We start from the raw sequence: 15,147 nt of genomic DNA, 5'->3' as shown, positions 1-15,147 counted from the left end.
GGGCTTTGCCTTTGCCACCTTGAAGGTTTGAAGTAGAAAGCTGTGTTTGTGGATTTTCCTCTCGTAGAGAGATTGTGGGCTTTTCAGAAAGGATGTGATAAATCTCAGGCTTTCAGTTGCTTTGAGAAAATACTTCACTCTCAGAACATGGTCTGATGGGGTAAGACCTCTGAAGGTGTGTAAAGCATGGGATGCTTTTGATGTGTTTTTGCTGGTCAAGAGCTGCTCCCAGATTCTATCAGAGTGTTTCCAAAGAAAATAAGCAACTCAGAGCTGTATCTGTTGAATTTGCCTCTCAAGTTTGGCCAGGTGAACTTCCAAGCTGGACAGAAAAGAGGGGAAAGGTGCCTTATCCGTATGCATTTGTGGCTTTGATTCTTGAACCTCTGTGGCATCTCTGTACTGCTCTGCTTAGTGAGAGCAAACAGATCAGGAGACATTTCAAATAATAGGTTTGAGAAGTAGGTGAGGATAATGCTCAGATGTGTAATTCAAGCTCTTTTTGCAGAGGCTGCAAAGGATTGGTTGCCATCTGGACATGCTGTTAGGTAGTCTACTCTTTGTTTCTTCAGACCTGTGGAAAAAAGAAAAAAAAATGATACAGATAGAAATGTTATTGCTCCCTTCAAAAGAGAGAGCTTTTGGAAGGATTGTCTCAGTATTCTCATTCTCAGGTCTTCATTTAGATAATGTGACTTCCCTAAGTCCCTGGAAGTCAATAAGGTTTGTACCAGAGCGTTGGCACTCTATAAATTAAATATTAGGAGCAGTGTTTGAAGTTTAAAGCCTTCCCTCCTCCTGCTAGCTGAGATTTTCTGCTGCTGAGCTTTTTTCTTTATGCCTGAGCACCTTGCTGACAAGTGCTAATAACAAAATGCCAAGAGAGGGTCCAGTTGGAGTTACCACACATTAAACATTCTGAACTTGTCCTTTTGCTCATAGATTGTGCATAATTAATAATTAAACGGTTTCAGTTGTAATGGGTTGACCTTCTTGAACTGTTCATTATTCACAAGGCAAAGGCATCACTCAAACTTTTTTTTTTCCTATCGCCCTTCCCTGCACACTGTGTGTGCAGAGTTTGGCCAGTTTGGAAAAATCAGAGCCCAGTCTTGTCTTCTCCTGCAGCAGGTCCCATTATGGAAGTGTTACTTGAATGCTTAAGGAAATAGCCAGGCTTGGGAATAAGCTGCCCGGGGATACAGAGATCGATGGTACGTCAACACTTACAACCATTTGAGTCTTTGCTGCCAATGTTAGCAACACCCCTAATACAGATATCTATGTGATACTGGTTAGAAGATCCAGTATTTCAGGAAAATGAAGGAACCATTTCCCAGTTTAAAATTACTATACCCATTCCTCACTCCTTCAAAATCTGGGAGTTCTACTAGTATGATGGGAAGGCTGTTCAAGAAACGTGGACATGATGCTTTGGGACATGGTTTAATGGCCGTGGTGGTCTTCGGTTGCCAGTTGGACTGGATGATTGTAGAGGGCTTTTCTAACCAAAACAACTCTATGATTCTCTGTCAGTATGAAGGTTGGTATAAAATAAAGGTAGGACATGGGAATGCAGCCGGATCAGTCACTGTGATTACATCAGGTGTGGCTATTGCATCACACAGACAATGTGGACTTGGTAGAGACATGTAGCTTTGCTTTGTTTCTTCATACGCCCATCTCTTTGAGTGATGAACCAAGGTCTGGGGAAGTTCAGAGTAGAATATAGTATGTCTGTTTTGTGTGGTGTTGGACACTTTTTCTTTTCTACAACATCATGATTGCTCAAGTTACAGAGGTGGCAATAGCTGTACTTTCTCCCATTAGAAACAGTTCTGACCACAAAATCCTTTCACCTTTCTACTGGTCAAAAGGTCTTGCATGGAAAACATCAGAAACAGAAATCTTTAGGTCCTTGGTTTCCCTGGGCAGGTACTGCTGGAGGTTTTCTCTTTCAGACTAAGGTAAAATGCAACATTTGAGGCACCTTTTCAGTGTCCACCTTTGGAAGAAGTTTAGGGTCTGTATTTTCCAGGTTTAGCTGCAACCAGAATCTTCTAAGCAAGATAATGGTTGACATGGCAGTCTTAAAGATCTTTTCCAACCAAAATGATTCTATAATCATTCTTTCCTGTCTTACCTATGCTGTAAAGTAACAATTGGCTCACATGGACAGGAGCGAGATTAAAGATTTTATCTGCACTGATCTTTTTGCCTTCAAATACATTTCCTGGAGATTGATGCTCTCTCCCAAAAGACTTTCAATTCATCAGGCAAATAGCCAGAAAATTTATGGGTGCCCAGCATAAAATCCTTGGGAAGGCTATTAAAAGCATCTGGTTTTCATATGGAGATCCAGTTAGTGTCCATCTCTACCCATGCCCACCAACAAAAGCTCTTCCTGAGCTCCTGGCAACAAACCAACCAGAAAAGGGCTGTTAAGCCCTGGCCCAGAGCTGTCTGGCCCCACCCCTGGAGAAGTTTCAAAGCTGTGGATGTGGTGCTGAGGGATGTGGTTTAGGGGTGTCCTGGCAGTGCCAGGTTAACAGTTCGACTTAATCATCTTAAAAGTCTCCTTCAACCAAAATTATTCTCTGATTCTAAGGCATGGTCGTGACTGACATGTCTATGGCAGAAGAGAGTAGGATGGGGTTGAAATACCAGCATTGTACAGAAGAGAAAGAGAGTATTTAACATTTGCTTTCGTGCCAGTAAAATTTTCTTGCATGCTTATGGAGGAGCACCTCGTTCCCAGGCTGTGCCGCATGGTCATGGTGTTAATAACCAGTGGAGCAGCTTCTTCTCTTGCCCGTATGAACCCTGATGCCAGCCTAGCTTGAGACAGCCAAAGTGAAAATCTGGTGGCTTCCAAGCAGTTCATCTGCTACTCCTTCCCTCTCACGCTGCAGTTCACTCTATTATGGGTCTGTCATCTCTTTGGGATTGCAGAAATGATTATGTACCAAATCAGTGTGAAGTGCCCATTACTTGTCCTGTTCCCCAGCATAGGCTGCTCTGAGCTGGCAGCCCTGTTGGTGAGATGGTTGGAACAAGCTTCTCTCTTGGATTTTACTTAAACAGTGGGGGTAGATTGCTGAGCAGAGCCAGTTCCCCAGGGGAATGTGTTTTGATTGCTTCGCCTGCTCGTTTTCAGATGGATGAGTAATACATGCCCAGAGTGTTTCATAGAATCATGGAATCCCGGTTGGAAGGGGCATCCAGGAACATCTGGTCCAACCTTTCTTGGCAAAGGGTTCAACCTTACAGGCATTGGAATAGACTGCCCAGGGAGGTGGTGGAGTCACTATTCCTGGAGGTGTTCAGAAAATGTGTGGACGTGGCACTTTGGGACATGGTTTAATGGCCGTGGTGGTCTTAGGTTGCAGTTCATGATCTTAGAGGTGTTTTCCAACCAGAACAATTCTATGATTCCATGAAAAGTCTAGTCTAAACAAGCTGGCCCAGCTGAATCTTCAAAGTGCCCAATGTTGAGAACTCCACGACATCCCTGAGGAGATTATTCCGATGGCTGATGTTCTTGTGAATGATTTTCCAACTGGAATCTCCCCAGGAGTAACCTGTACCCATCACCCCTCATCTTTTCCATGTGACTCCTTTTCGAAAGGGAGTCTCCATCTCCTTTGTACCCATGCTTTAAATACTGAAACATGGTGGTAGGTTCATTTCCTACCTGCTCTGCTTTGAGCCCCACCTGAGAATGCAGCTTTTGTATGATGGACACGTACCTGTGTGACCTGCCCTGGGTGATCCTGCTTTGGCTGGGGGGTTGAACTCAGTGATCTCCAGAGGTCACTTCCAACCCCTACCATTCTATGATTCTGTGAAGGTGGAAGCCCAGGAAGGCTCTGCTGGACAAGATGCTGTGGAGAATCAAAGCCTGCTGAGCTCTGTGTTCTCAAAGCAAGGCTCTCAATTTTGCTCTGTATTTTCTCGATTAATATGAATAATTTTCACACGCAGTTCTTTGAAGTGGAGAAAGTTTAATTGCTCTGCTTATTTCCTTGTGTTCCTTCCACTCTCCAGTGGAAACCTTCCTATATTGATGTCATTTATAAGTTTAGAAACAATAACCTCTCCTTCACCCCAGCCTAAGTTCAAAGAGGATTTGGGCATGTTATATCAAACACTCCTTGCATTTAATAGGAGTCTTTGAAAATTGTAAAGCAATTTTGGCTTCTCCTTTTACCTCCTCAGTTACTTTTGATTTAATTGTATTTTCCAGCAGTTTCCAATTGTTGGAATTGGAAACAAAGCCTTAATAAGAGTTCTAGTTAATTTTCTGTCTTGTAATTACCGATCTCATTTTTCTGATAATTGGCCACAGCAATTATATGTATATTTACTAATCACATAGGAGGCTCTGCAGTTGTGTCTATCTGCCACCATTGATAATGGCACACACATTGCAGAGGTGCTTTTATCATCTTCTTTTTTCCACTACATCAAAGCTATTTCCTCCCGCTCCCAATAATGAATACATGCATGCATTTGACACAGTTGTGTGCTAGAGAAATTGTTTGGCTCCCACCAAATGCTGCACGCTCTGAGTTTCTTGCCTGCAGCGCTGGAAGGTTGTATGTAATGATATATTGCTCATCCAAATGGCCAAAGCACTCCAAAGCACAGTGAGATTAAAATAAGTCATTCCTTTGTTAATTTAAATAGGTGCATGTATCATACTTTGCAGGGTACTTTGTGGAGGGATGTCAGGGAGGGAAAAAGCCGCCGAAAGGTATTTTTAATAGCAAATGAGAATAGATGAGAATGGAGTCATTTGCAGCTGCCTGTTTTATGTGGCTCTCTTGTTCCAACTGTAGGTCTAATGAGATGACACTGTTAAAGTACTCTGCAGTGTAATTTCATTACATCCTGAGCTGTTACACTATAAACACAGTGGAGCTCTCTGTCATTCTTGGAAAAACTCCTAAATTCGTAAAGCCCTTTTCTTTTTTTTTCTTTTTTTCCCTTTTTTCCTTTTTTTTCTTTTTGTTTTTTGCAAATGTTGATGGTGTTTGTTCCCTCTTTTTATTTTTTTTCTCTCCTGCTCTTAATTTATTTCCTTTTTTCCCCTTTCATAAATACTAGCTGTTTATTTTCTACCACTAGACCGGTAAATCCTGTGCTTGGTTGTTTGTCTTTTTTTTTTTTTTCCTCTTTAAAAATTTTTTCTGCCTTTTAAATCTAGAACAGACAGCATATGAGGACAGCCTCTAAAATGAATAAGTGTAAATAAACATGAGTGTAAATAAATAGCGAATGCAGTGAAAGAAACAAAGGTCAACACAAGAATAATTTCACAGCTCTTTGTTAATTACAAGACCATTTGTGTGTTACTTAAATAATCATTAATTTCTCATTTACACTTTCCCTACCTTCCTTTTTACCCTGTGGCTATCATTGTCCTTTTTTCACCTCCCCTCAGTGTCTTTCCACATGTTTTTACCCATTGTGTAATACTCATTAGTGGAAATTCAGTGTTTTATAACACGTTCTCAAGAAGGATTTGTACCTTTCTCCCTCAAATTCTCTGTGTGAAAAGGGGACTTTGTCGCTTCGTGGGGGATTTTTGCTTGCTTTGTGTGTGTGTGTGTTCTGGTTCGTTTTGTTGTCGCTGTTATATTACTCTCCTAAAAAAAAAAAATTATCTTCTCTCCTCTTGACTCTGCTTCTTGTTTCAATCCAATCCCAGGAATCGCCGGTCCTTCCAGCCGGGGAGTTCTCTGAGCCATTTGTACACTTCATCACTCAATGGTAAGCTCGGTTTGCAAACATGCCATGCCCTCAATGTAAATGATACATGCCATTAACTCGGCAGCTCGGTGAGACCTTATGGCTTTCCTTGCATCCTTTCTGAGAGAAGAGGGACTTGGGGGCCTTGGGCAGATGGGGCAGCAAAGCTAAGCAAACTGTTTAAATTATGTAAACGTTATTTACACAAAGGGTCGTAAAAGTACTTACAAGGGTGTTGTGTTTTCTGGGTTGTTTTTTTTTTCTCCTCTTTTAATAAACCTGCCCTGACTGCAGGTGCAGTCCTGTGCAGAGCCCCCTCCCAATTCGTCTGGGGACAGAGATCGCAAAGACGTCTCTATAATATCATCATTATTCAGGGCGTTTTTTTTTTTAGAATATTACTTATAAAATTGCCTCAATATTTAGCAAGGCAGGCAGCCTTGATTAATTTATTGGCTTTTCAGTAAGTAATTTTTACTGAGAGTCGTATTTTGAAACACACCACTGGGTATATTTTCTTTCCGTAAAACTGAATAGTTGATGGAAAACCTTTTAAATTAAAGGAGAAGGAATCTGTAGGATAAAGAATATGGTCCTGGAGTGACTAGAGAATACAAATCTTGAGGCAAAGCTATCCTAAAGAAATGAAGGGAAAAAAAAAAGAGGAAACAAAAAAAAAAATCTTTTTAACTGTCGCATCCCCTTAATCCCCACCTAAAAAGGGGACAGCCATTAATGTATGGCAGCAGAAACAAGCATGAATGCTGCCAAAATAGAGGAGAGCCATTAATGTATGGCAGGAGAAACAAGAATGAACACTGTAAAAACACACTGTGTTTGAGGGAGAAGCATCCCTTCTGCAAACACACATCCAGGGCTGGGTGATCGGCTGTGCTAAATCAGACAGAGCCAGCTCAGCGTGTGCCACTGTGAGTGGCAACCGTGTGGCCAGAGGGAATCCTGCCTTGGGGACATGTCCTGCTCAAAGCCCTCAGCCCCACGACTCTTTAAGTTGAGCTTTGCTGTGCTTTCAAGTTCTCTGCTCTATGCCAGGGCCACTGCGGCAAAAGTTCCCTACTAAAATGGAGTTTTTGAATAAAGAGCATAGGAGAAAGTACCTCTCAGGATTGACATAGCCTGTAACAAATAACACAGACACAAAAGCAGTCTGATTATTGGTTAATTAAAGTAACTAAATAATTAAAGTTGGTGTAACATAGGCCTCCGTTGTCAATAGTTTCAGTTTACAAAGAGCTATTTGGAGGATTCTGCAGCGCAACTAAACCGATGTGCCTGGAGGTCTGCACTACTTCTGGCCAGAAAAATAGATGACAGACTGCTTTAAAAAAAAAAGCCCAAACTCTCAGTGAGGCAGAGGGGAGGGATATAACCTGTGTTAAAATTTTCCACAGATGTCAAACTGAAGCATAACTGATGGTGGCTAATAGCCTTGTTTTCCCTGGGGAGGCAGCTACTTTGGACTGTCAGATTAGAACTGCTCCCGCCCTGCTCGTCGGGCGAGCTCGCGTTACTTGCTTCATTTCAGAGGCTTGTAGTTGTTCGTAGGGAAGGCAAATTGTGTGGTTAATACCTGGAATTCACAGCACAGATCATCCAGCGTTTTAGATTTAGCATCGTATTGGCTGTACTTTTGAGTGGGAGGCACCACTCACTCTTTAAAAGCACCAAACATATACTATTGAATTCCTAATAAGTCTTGGAGACATCAAGCGAGCGGCGTGTCAGACTTTATGACTTTATGCCAATTACACCATAAACACTGGCTGCTTGGATGTAATCCAATTAGTCAGTAGGCAGCTCCTGATGGTCACCTCTGTGCCATGTTATTGTGTTCCTTCATGCAGCTAAGCACAGCCTTCAATAGCTAATTGCACCTGTTGCACGGAAAACTAGGACTGTTGGGATGAGAAACATGATCTTATAAACAGGTTAATGCTGCGTAATGAACTATCACCCTGCAGTGTAATGGAAATAAATGTGGAAAAATGAAGGTAGGAACCCCAGGGTATTGTGACTTCTCCTAAAGGAGTGAAATTTCCCACCTGTTTGTGGAACACGTTGTGTCAAGCTATGTAATAATCCCCGGCAAAATGAGAATCAACTCACCATGCCTTTGCAGTAATCTCTCTGTTTACACACTCCCATGGTTACACACAGCCCAGACCACAACATCCCATAAGGGAGGGATGGGAGGGAAGGAGGAAATTCATTAACATTTTGGCCACTGTTAGGGACATGGTAAGGAATAGACTGAAATTCCTCACTCTGGGTTAAAAGAGGAGATCTTCCGTATATAAGCAAGTAGAAGAAAGGAGCAATTGCTTGTATCTGAACCTTTTGTTTTTGACACACAGCATGAAAAAGCAGCCAAAGGAAAGGCCAGCACCTGAAGATTTAATGGTAAGTGAAACTTCAGAGCCCCTCAGTATGTGTTTATTGTCAGTGGATACTTTTTGTTTGTGTACAGGGAACTGTATCCATATTTTTTTCTGTGTTTTTCTGTTTGTGCAAATTGAAATCTAAACTCTTTCTGGCTTGTGCAGCACTTAGAGCACATAAACCCAAAGTGGAATTCTGGTTCCACGGAGGCTCTTGGGTGTTTTGCTGTTACCTTTCATTGTGGGCAAAGCTTTGCTTGTGATTTTGAGAGTTAATACAGAACTTTCACAACCACTCTCAAGTTTCAATCAAAACCATTTTGATGCTTTAATACACAGGTTTTTCAGTTTGGATGTCCAGGGATTACAGCTTAATGTAGGTCACTCTTTGTCATCATTTGCCAGTCTTAACCTTTCCAAATCTGAAGATTGAAAACGGAGGAGGATGTGGTGAAAAAAGTGTATTTGGAATGAAACACTGGAGCCGTTGTTTTCACTTCAATTCATGTAAAATGAAATTAGATTGACCACAGAAGGCTGAGTTAATACAGAGTTTGGTCTGTCTGTTGAAGGGCTCTCTAAATGTTAGAATCTGAGCTCAGAGACCACTTCTTCTGCCTGCAGTTGTCTTTTTTTTCTTTTTTCCCAGTCAGGCAATAATAGGGTGCCTGCTCTCAAGATGGTCCTCCGTGGCTCTGCATTTAGTGCAGAGTGCTGATTTGACTGCTTTTAAGCAGCTAGAAAAATACTACATCAAACAACTACTACAGATATTTACTGTCATTTATAAGAGTTCTGTAGAACCCTCTGACTCGCCTCAGATATCTTCGAGTTTTAAATGCTTCATTATTTTGCTTTCTATGCAATCGTTCCTGTAATGTACCTAAAATCTAAATATCCAAAATATCAAAATACCTAAAATATATAAATGTTTACGATATCTAAATATCCAAAACTATCAAAGTATCTAAGTATCCAAAATATCTAAAATGTCTAAAATATCCAAAATATCTAAAATGTCTAAAATATCCAAAATGTCTAAAATATCCAAAATATCTACAATATCCAAAATATCCAAAATATCTAAAATATCTAAAATATCCAAACTGTCTAAAATATCCAAACTGTCTAAAATATCTAAAATATCCAAACTGTCTAAAATATCCAAACTGTCTAAAATATCTAAAATATCCAAACTGTCTAAAATATCCAAACTGTCTAAAATATCCAAATACCTCTCTAAGCTAATTAAATACCTATCTATGCTATCTAAAGTATTTTATAAATGGAAAAAGTGTTTATATAAAAGAAAAGTGCTGGTGTAAAGTCAATATAATTTCTTTTATCCTCATTAAATACCCAGGAATAATTGTTAACAGATTTTAACAAGATAAGGATGTGTTTGCACCCTCTCATTTCTTGCTGCAAGTACAATAAAGAACTGTTTCTATTTGCAGCTCTTCTCTAGTTAAAGGCTAATCTCTGCAGCTGCCCTGGGGCAGGTATCTCAGAATCCAGACAAGCCTCCATTTAGCTCCTGGTTAGTAAAGTATTTAACAGTGAATCTCATTTTAAGGATATTAACTTCACTAGATCTACCTTGGAAGTTAGGCACCTGCTTAAATCCCTTGCTAAAATGAGACCTTAGAGTTTATCAGAGCCCTTCCACATCGTGGTGGTATGTGCCTCATACCAGAGGCTTCCACTGTCTTATTTTGTTTTTTTTTTCTTTTTTTTTTTTTTTTAACTTTTGATGGTTGGAAAATTCTTGCAGTTAGTCACATCTGAGAAAACTTGGAACAGGTTCTAGAGACGTAGAGACATTTACCTTGTGCACTATTATGCTATGGCTGGATAGCTTAGCTATTAAAACAAGGGAATAGGGTTTCATAAAACCTATAGCTGTTTGTAAATGCATGTTTCAGTGAAGCAATAGGCCTGCCACTTATAAATAAAACATCTGCAGCTCCCACATACCCCCATAAGTATATATGTATGTTTGTAAGCAATAACACCACTCCAGGGTGTAGAGTCATAAAAATGAGGCCAAAGGGTGAGTGCCTGCGGTACCAGGGAAGTGCACAGATTTATCTTTACAACTACATGCCCTGGAGTGTGTTAGTCCCTTTTTAAAGGAGGTATTTTGTAAAATAATGTTAAAATTATAGCAGCACAGGAAGAAAAAAAAATAAAACCAAATTCAAAGCCTCCCTACTTTTTAAACAAAATCTTTTGTTTAATGCAGTTTTCCCCTCATGCTACTTTCTATTCAATTATAAATGAACTGGCAACAAGTACTAAAGCATGAGGTAGGCTGCTCCTGAAATGAAGTGACCCAGTCTTTGCCTGTGATGTGGCTGACCCTCATAAGCTGCCCTAAATTCCTTCCTCCAGGCTGATGGGCTCAGAGCACCCTGTGCTGTTCCCTAGCAGACTCACTATTAGCTCAGTAGGTGCTCACAGTCAAGCCCTTTGCATTCCTGCACTCAGCCAGTCTTGTCAAGGAGCACTTTATTTATACAACTCGTATGTATACAGACACTAGCATAATGTGGCTGTGTACACACAGTGTATCTGCATATATATATTGGAGCAACCTGCTCTGGTTAAAGATGCCCCTGCTGGCTGCAGGAGAGTTGGGCTAAACGACCTTGAAAGGTCTCTTCTAATCCAGTTTGGGGTTCCATATAACCTGCCATACTTTGTAGTTAAATAGAGCCAGAACAAAAGCTGTTAAATAACCACTGAATTTGAATCACAGAATCAGAATCATTTTGGTTGGAAAGACCTTTCAGACCATCAAGTGCCACCATTAACCCAGCACTGCCAGATCACTACTAAACCATGCCATTCAGCCTCATATCTACATGGCTTTAAAACCCCTCCAGGGATGGGGACTCCATCACTGCCCTGGGCAGCCTGGGCCAGGCTTTGACAACTCTCAGGGGGAAGAAATTGTTGCTCATGTCCAACCTAAACCTTCTCTTGTCCTATCATTTGTTTCTTGAGAGAAGAGACCTACACCCACCTAGCTCCAACCTCCAGAATGCCTCCCGTTAGCCATCTTTTCTCCAGGTTGAACAACCCCAGGTCCCTCAGCTGCTCCTCACTGCACCTGTTCTCCAGACCCTTCATCAGCTTTGCTGTCCTTCTCTGGTCCCACTCCAGCATCTTCATGACCTTCTTGTAGGAAGAATTGCTCACCACGATATCCTTCTAATTCCACATCATCTGTTCTGAAGCCTCTGTTGTAATTCTGATAGATATTTCCCTCTTAACTCTGGGAGTGGGGAGAACAACGCAGATCCTATCAGTGAAATCCTAGACTTGTCAAGGTCAGCTTTAATTCAGGTTGATTTAAATGAGAGCAGAATTTCACCTTGTTCATTGAGTTTCGGGGGGGTGGTATTTATTTAGAAGAAAAGCACTAGCAGGAATTGAAAGGTGCAACACATAACCATTGTTCGCTCAGAGAAAACAGCAGAGTGCAGCCTTTTGCCCCTGTGGACATTAACCCTACTGGAAGTCACTATTTTGTAACCAATTTAGTATAATTAAAGACTGCAAGCAAAATGAAAGGAGCAGAACATCAATCTTTTCCTACTCTCCTGATAATCAGTGAATTGTTAAATGCACTTTAAGAGCTGACTAACAATACCTGGAGTGCCAGATTGGCACCTCCATTGAAGTCAGGGGTTTACATCAGAGATGGATTTACTCCTCCTATCATGTCAGGAAGCCCTTTTTGATAAAAGTCACTGTGCACATTTTGTCAGAAAATAGGGCCAAGGCTGTATGAAATTCCTGTATAAAATCAGGTTTTCTAGTACCATAGATATTCTTGTGCAAGCGAATACTGAATTTCCATATTCCGACTGGTCTGGATTGGGTTCCTCTATTCACATTTGGTCACTGTGGCTTGTCTTCCATATCCCCAGCCACAAACCAAGACATAACACCAGTTTCTCCATGGATCTGTAACCAAGGATTTAATTGTTTTGAGGTATTTCAAATGTTTTTTATGTTGGTGTTTTACCAATTTAGAAGGCTGTCTGATAAATTGTATGTCATCTGTGTCATCATCGTTCCACGGGAGTCAAAAAAAGTAATTTCACCAAGCAGTGGGAAAATTGTCCATCCAGGGAAAGGAACAATCTTTATTATTCACTGGTGGGTATTCTGAGCCTCGTGCTCATGGTGTCTGCTCTTTTGTTTCGAGTTTACTCCCTCTTAAGAAGAGAGAGGCATCCAGTGAATTAAATTGTACGCACTCCTCCTTCAGCACCAGGGGTTTGCACGAAATCTCAGCATATTTCTCTCTCTCTTTTCCAACTGAAAAAGAAAAATCTGGACAAATCTTCTGTATAAAGATGATTACTGTAGTTTTTGCAGTGAAAATTCCCTGTTTTCATGTAAAACATGGTGTTTTCTGACATCACAAGCCTGGCTGCCAGGGAAGAGGAGGCTCACAGGTATGGCTGACGAGTGTGATGTGGTGATCTGGGAAAGGTTTAACGTCCGAGTCGTGCCGAGTGTCTGGGTAGGCATCCGTGGGCTGGTGTGGCTCAGGGAGCAGCAGATCTGACTGTATTTACGGTATTTTTCAGAAGCTTTCCATTCTAAGCTCTATTTAATGGAATCTATGCATAGTAAGTAATCAGGTCAGAGAGAAGCAACATCCCCTGTTTGAGATCAATCGCTGGCTAATACTTTATCTAGGCCACTTTATTATCTCATGCTGATTCCATTCCCATTCTCCTCCTCCTTTGTAGCGTGCACTTCAGCTGTGGTAAAAGTACGTATCGCATACATATTAAAAACATATACCCATTCTATCTGTATGTAAATGTGTGAGACACAGCTGGATATTGCAGGAGTTTGATTTACTAATAGTTATTATCTGTTCTAGCTGTTCAGAGGCAAAGAGAGTTTGGGAAAACAAGCTAGCGCAGAAATTGCCTTTATGATATCACTCCCCTGCTTTGGTAATTGTTTAAAATCTCTTCTTTAGCTGGAAGCTTGGCCTTTTATTGTGCAGATTGCGGGTGTTTTTCAGAGAGCTAGCAGAAATTTGGAAGTCTCATTGAGTTTGTTTTTTTGGGTTTTTTTTTTGTTTTGTTTTGTTAGTGCAGCATTGAAGTCTTGCACGCCACATGTGGCTGTTTAAACGAAAGCAATTTACTTAGCAAAATGGTATGTGAAACACCAAAAGTCAAGCATGGAGCAGTTCTTCTCTTAGACTTTCCCATGGATACATAAAAATCAGAGTCTTGAAGATGCTGCTTGGATTTCTGAGGGAAAGGATTTGGCAAGCAGAGGTGATTTGGCAAGCTGTGTCCAGTTCTGGGCTCCCCTGTTGAATGGCAGTAGCTTGCTGAAGAGGGTACAGAAAAGGGCTACAAAGATGCTGAGGGGACTGGAACATCTCTCTTATGAGGACAGGCTGAGAGATTTGGGTCTTTTAATCTGGAAAAGAGAAGGTTGAGGAAGAATCTTGCAGATACTTAAAGGGTGGATGTCATGAGAATGGGACCAGGCTTTTTCAGTGGTAATGGGCACAAACTGGAACATAAAAAGTCCATCTAAACATAAGGAACTTCTTTAATGTAAGGCTGGCAATGCACTGGAGCAGGCTGCCCAGCAATAGTAGAGACAGTTAAAATCGATGTGGTTGTGTTCCTGTGTGACCTTCTCTAGGTGAACCTGCTTTGGGAGGGGGGTTGGACTTGGTGATCCCCAGAGGTCCCTTCCAACCCCTGCCTTTCTGTCATTCCGTCATTCTGTGAATGCTTTTGGGGGAGGATACAGTCACGTTCTGTACTCTGTTACTTCTCAAATAATTTTTGTTCAAGTCTCCCAATTTTAATCACAACCAGTAGCTTTCCTCCTCTTAAATTTAAAAATTATTGATGCTTTTTATGTTGGTGTTTTACTGATTTAGAAGATTGTCTGATAAATTGTATGTCATCTGGGTCATCATCTGCTGGAAAAGATCATCACCTTTATTTTTTTTTTTTATTTTAATACCTATTGTACTTGTGAAATGTCCCATTCCTATGCATCCAGCAATCCCTCTCTCCATTTCAGGAGAGGTGTTTAGACCAGGCACCCTGATCTCATTAGTTACAACAGATAGGTTGGTTGGTTTGTTGTGTATGTGTTAAAATATGGTAGACTCTCAAAAATGGATTCTTGGTGGTTGTTCCTCATCTCCAACAAATACAGGGAATTAAAAATAAGAAGCTTTTAAGTAGCTGTATGTTCAGTAGCTATATTTTCAATAGCTGTATTTTCAGTAGTTATATTTTGGAGGGCCTGGACAGTAACACCTCTTCCCAGGTGGAGCTAAACTTGTTTACAGCTCTTTGCATTAAACCATTGTTTATAGGTCTTAGGAAACACTTGTACTTTAATGGTTTAAACAAACAAATGCAGGATCAGCGTAATCCCACCTGGATTTTCATATAAACCTTCATAATAAAGCCAATAAAATACAGACACTTACTTTTGACAATAAAAGGGATTTCCCCCAGCAGCATTGTTGAGTAGCTGAGACTGCACAGGTTTGGTGGAGTTTTATGGTGTTCACTTTTGGGAAAGACCAGAGGCCTGTCTGCACTTTGATTTTCACAAACACATCCTGTAAATCCTGGAAAGATAGCACCCATCTAGATGTTTATGCACCATTGCTGGATCACAGTGAGTCAAGAATTTTCCCTTTTTGGCTACTTGAAAGTATTAGATGGTTGGGTTTTTTTCCTGATCCAGTTCAGGATCTCCTACCAGCAATTATTTGTTCAGCATAAAATTATCCGTGCTTGGACCTGTGATGGACAGCTTTGTGTGCAAATATTTAGCACTCCTCTGTCACAGTTATTCACCCCATGACAAGGAGAAATTCTGACAGGCACCTAAACACATGCTGGATGTGAAGGAAAAGACTATCTCCTTATTTCCCAAGGGAAAAAGTACAGAGCCAAGTATTTCAGCTGTT

At 40.9% G+C, this 15,147-nt stretch overlaps 1 protein-coding gene across 1 annotated transcript in view; it reads left to right on the top strand.

Moving 5' to 3' along the window:
- The window catches only part of MAP2K5 (mitogen-activated protein kinase kinase 5), a 150,914-nt gene that overhangs the window by 121,703 nt on the left and 14,064 nt on the right, over positions 1–15,147 (top strand). The window contains exons 20-21 of the mRNA XM_054387914.1: positions 5,714–5,775; positions 8,130–8,175. Of these exons, the coding sequence (XP_054243889.1) occupies positions 5,714–5,775; positions 8,130–8,175 (108 nt within the window). The remainder of the gene's footprint in view (positions 1–5,713; positions 5,776–8,129; positions 8,176–15,147) is intronic.

The sequence above is a fragment of the Indicator indicator genome, chromosome 16, assembly GCF_027791375.1.
Source record: "Indicator indicator isolate 239-I01 chromosome 16, UM_Iind_1.1, whole genome shotgun sequence".
Lineage (NCBI taxonomy): Eukaryota > Metazoa > Chordata > Aves > Piciformes > Indicatoridae > Indicator > Indicator indicator.
This window is presented reverse-complemented; position numbering and strand designations above follow the sequence as displayed.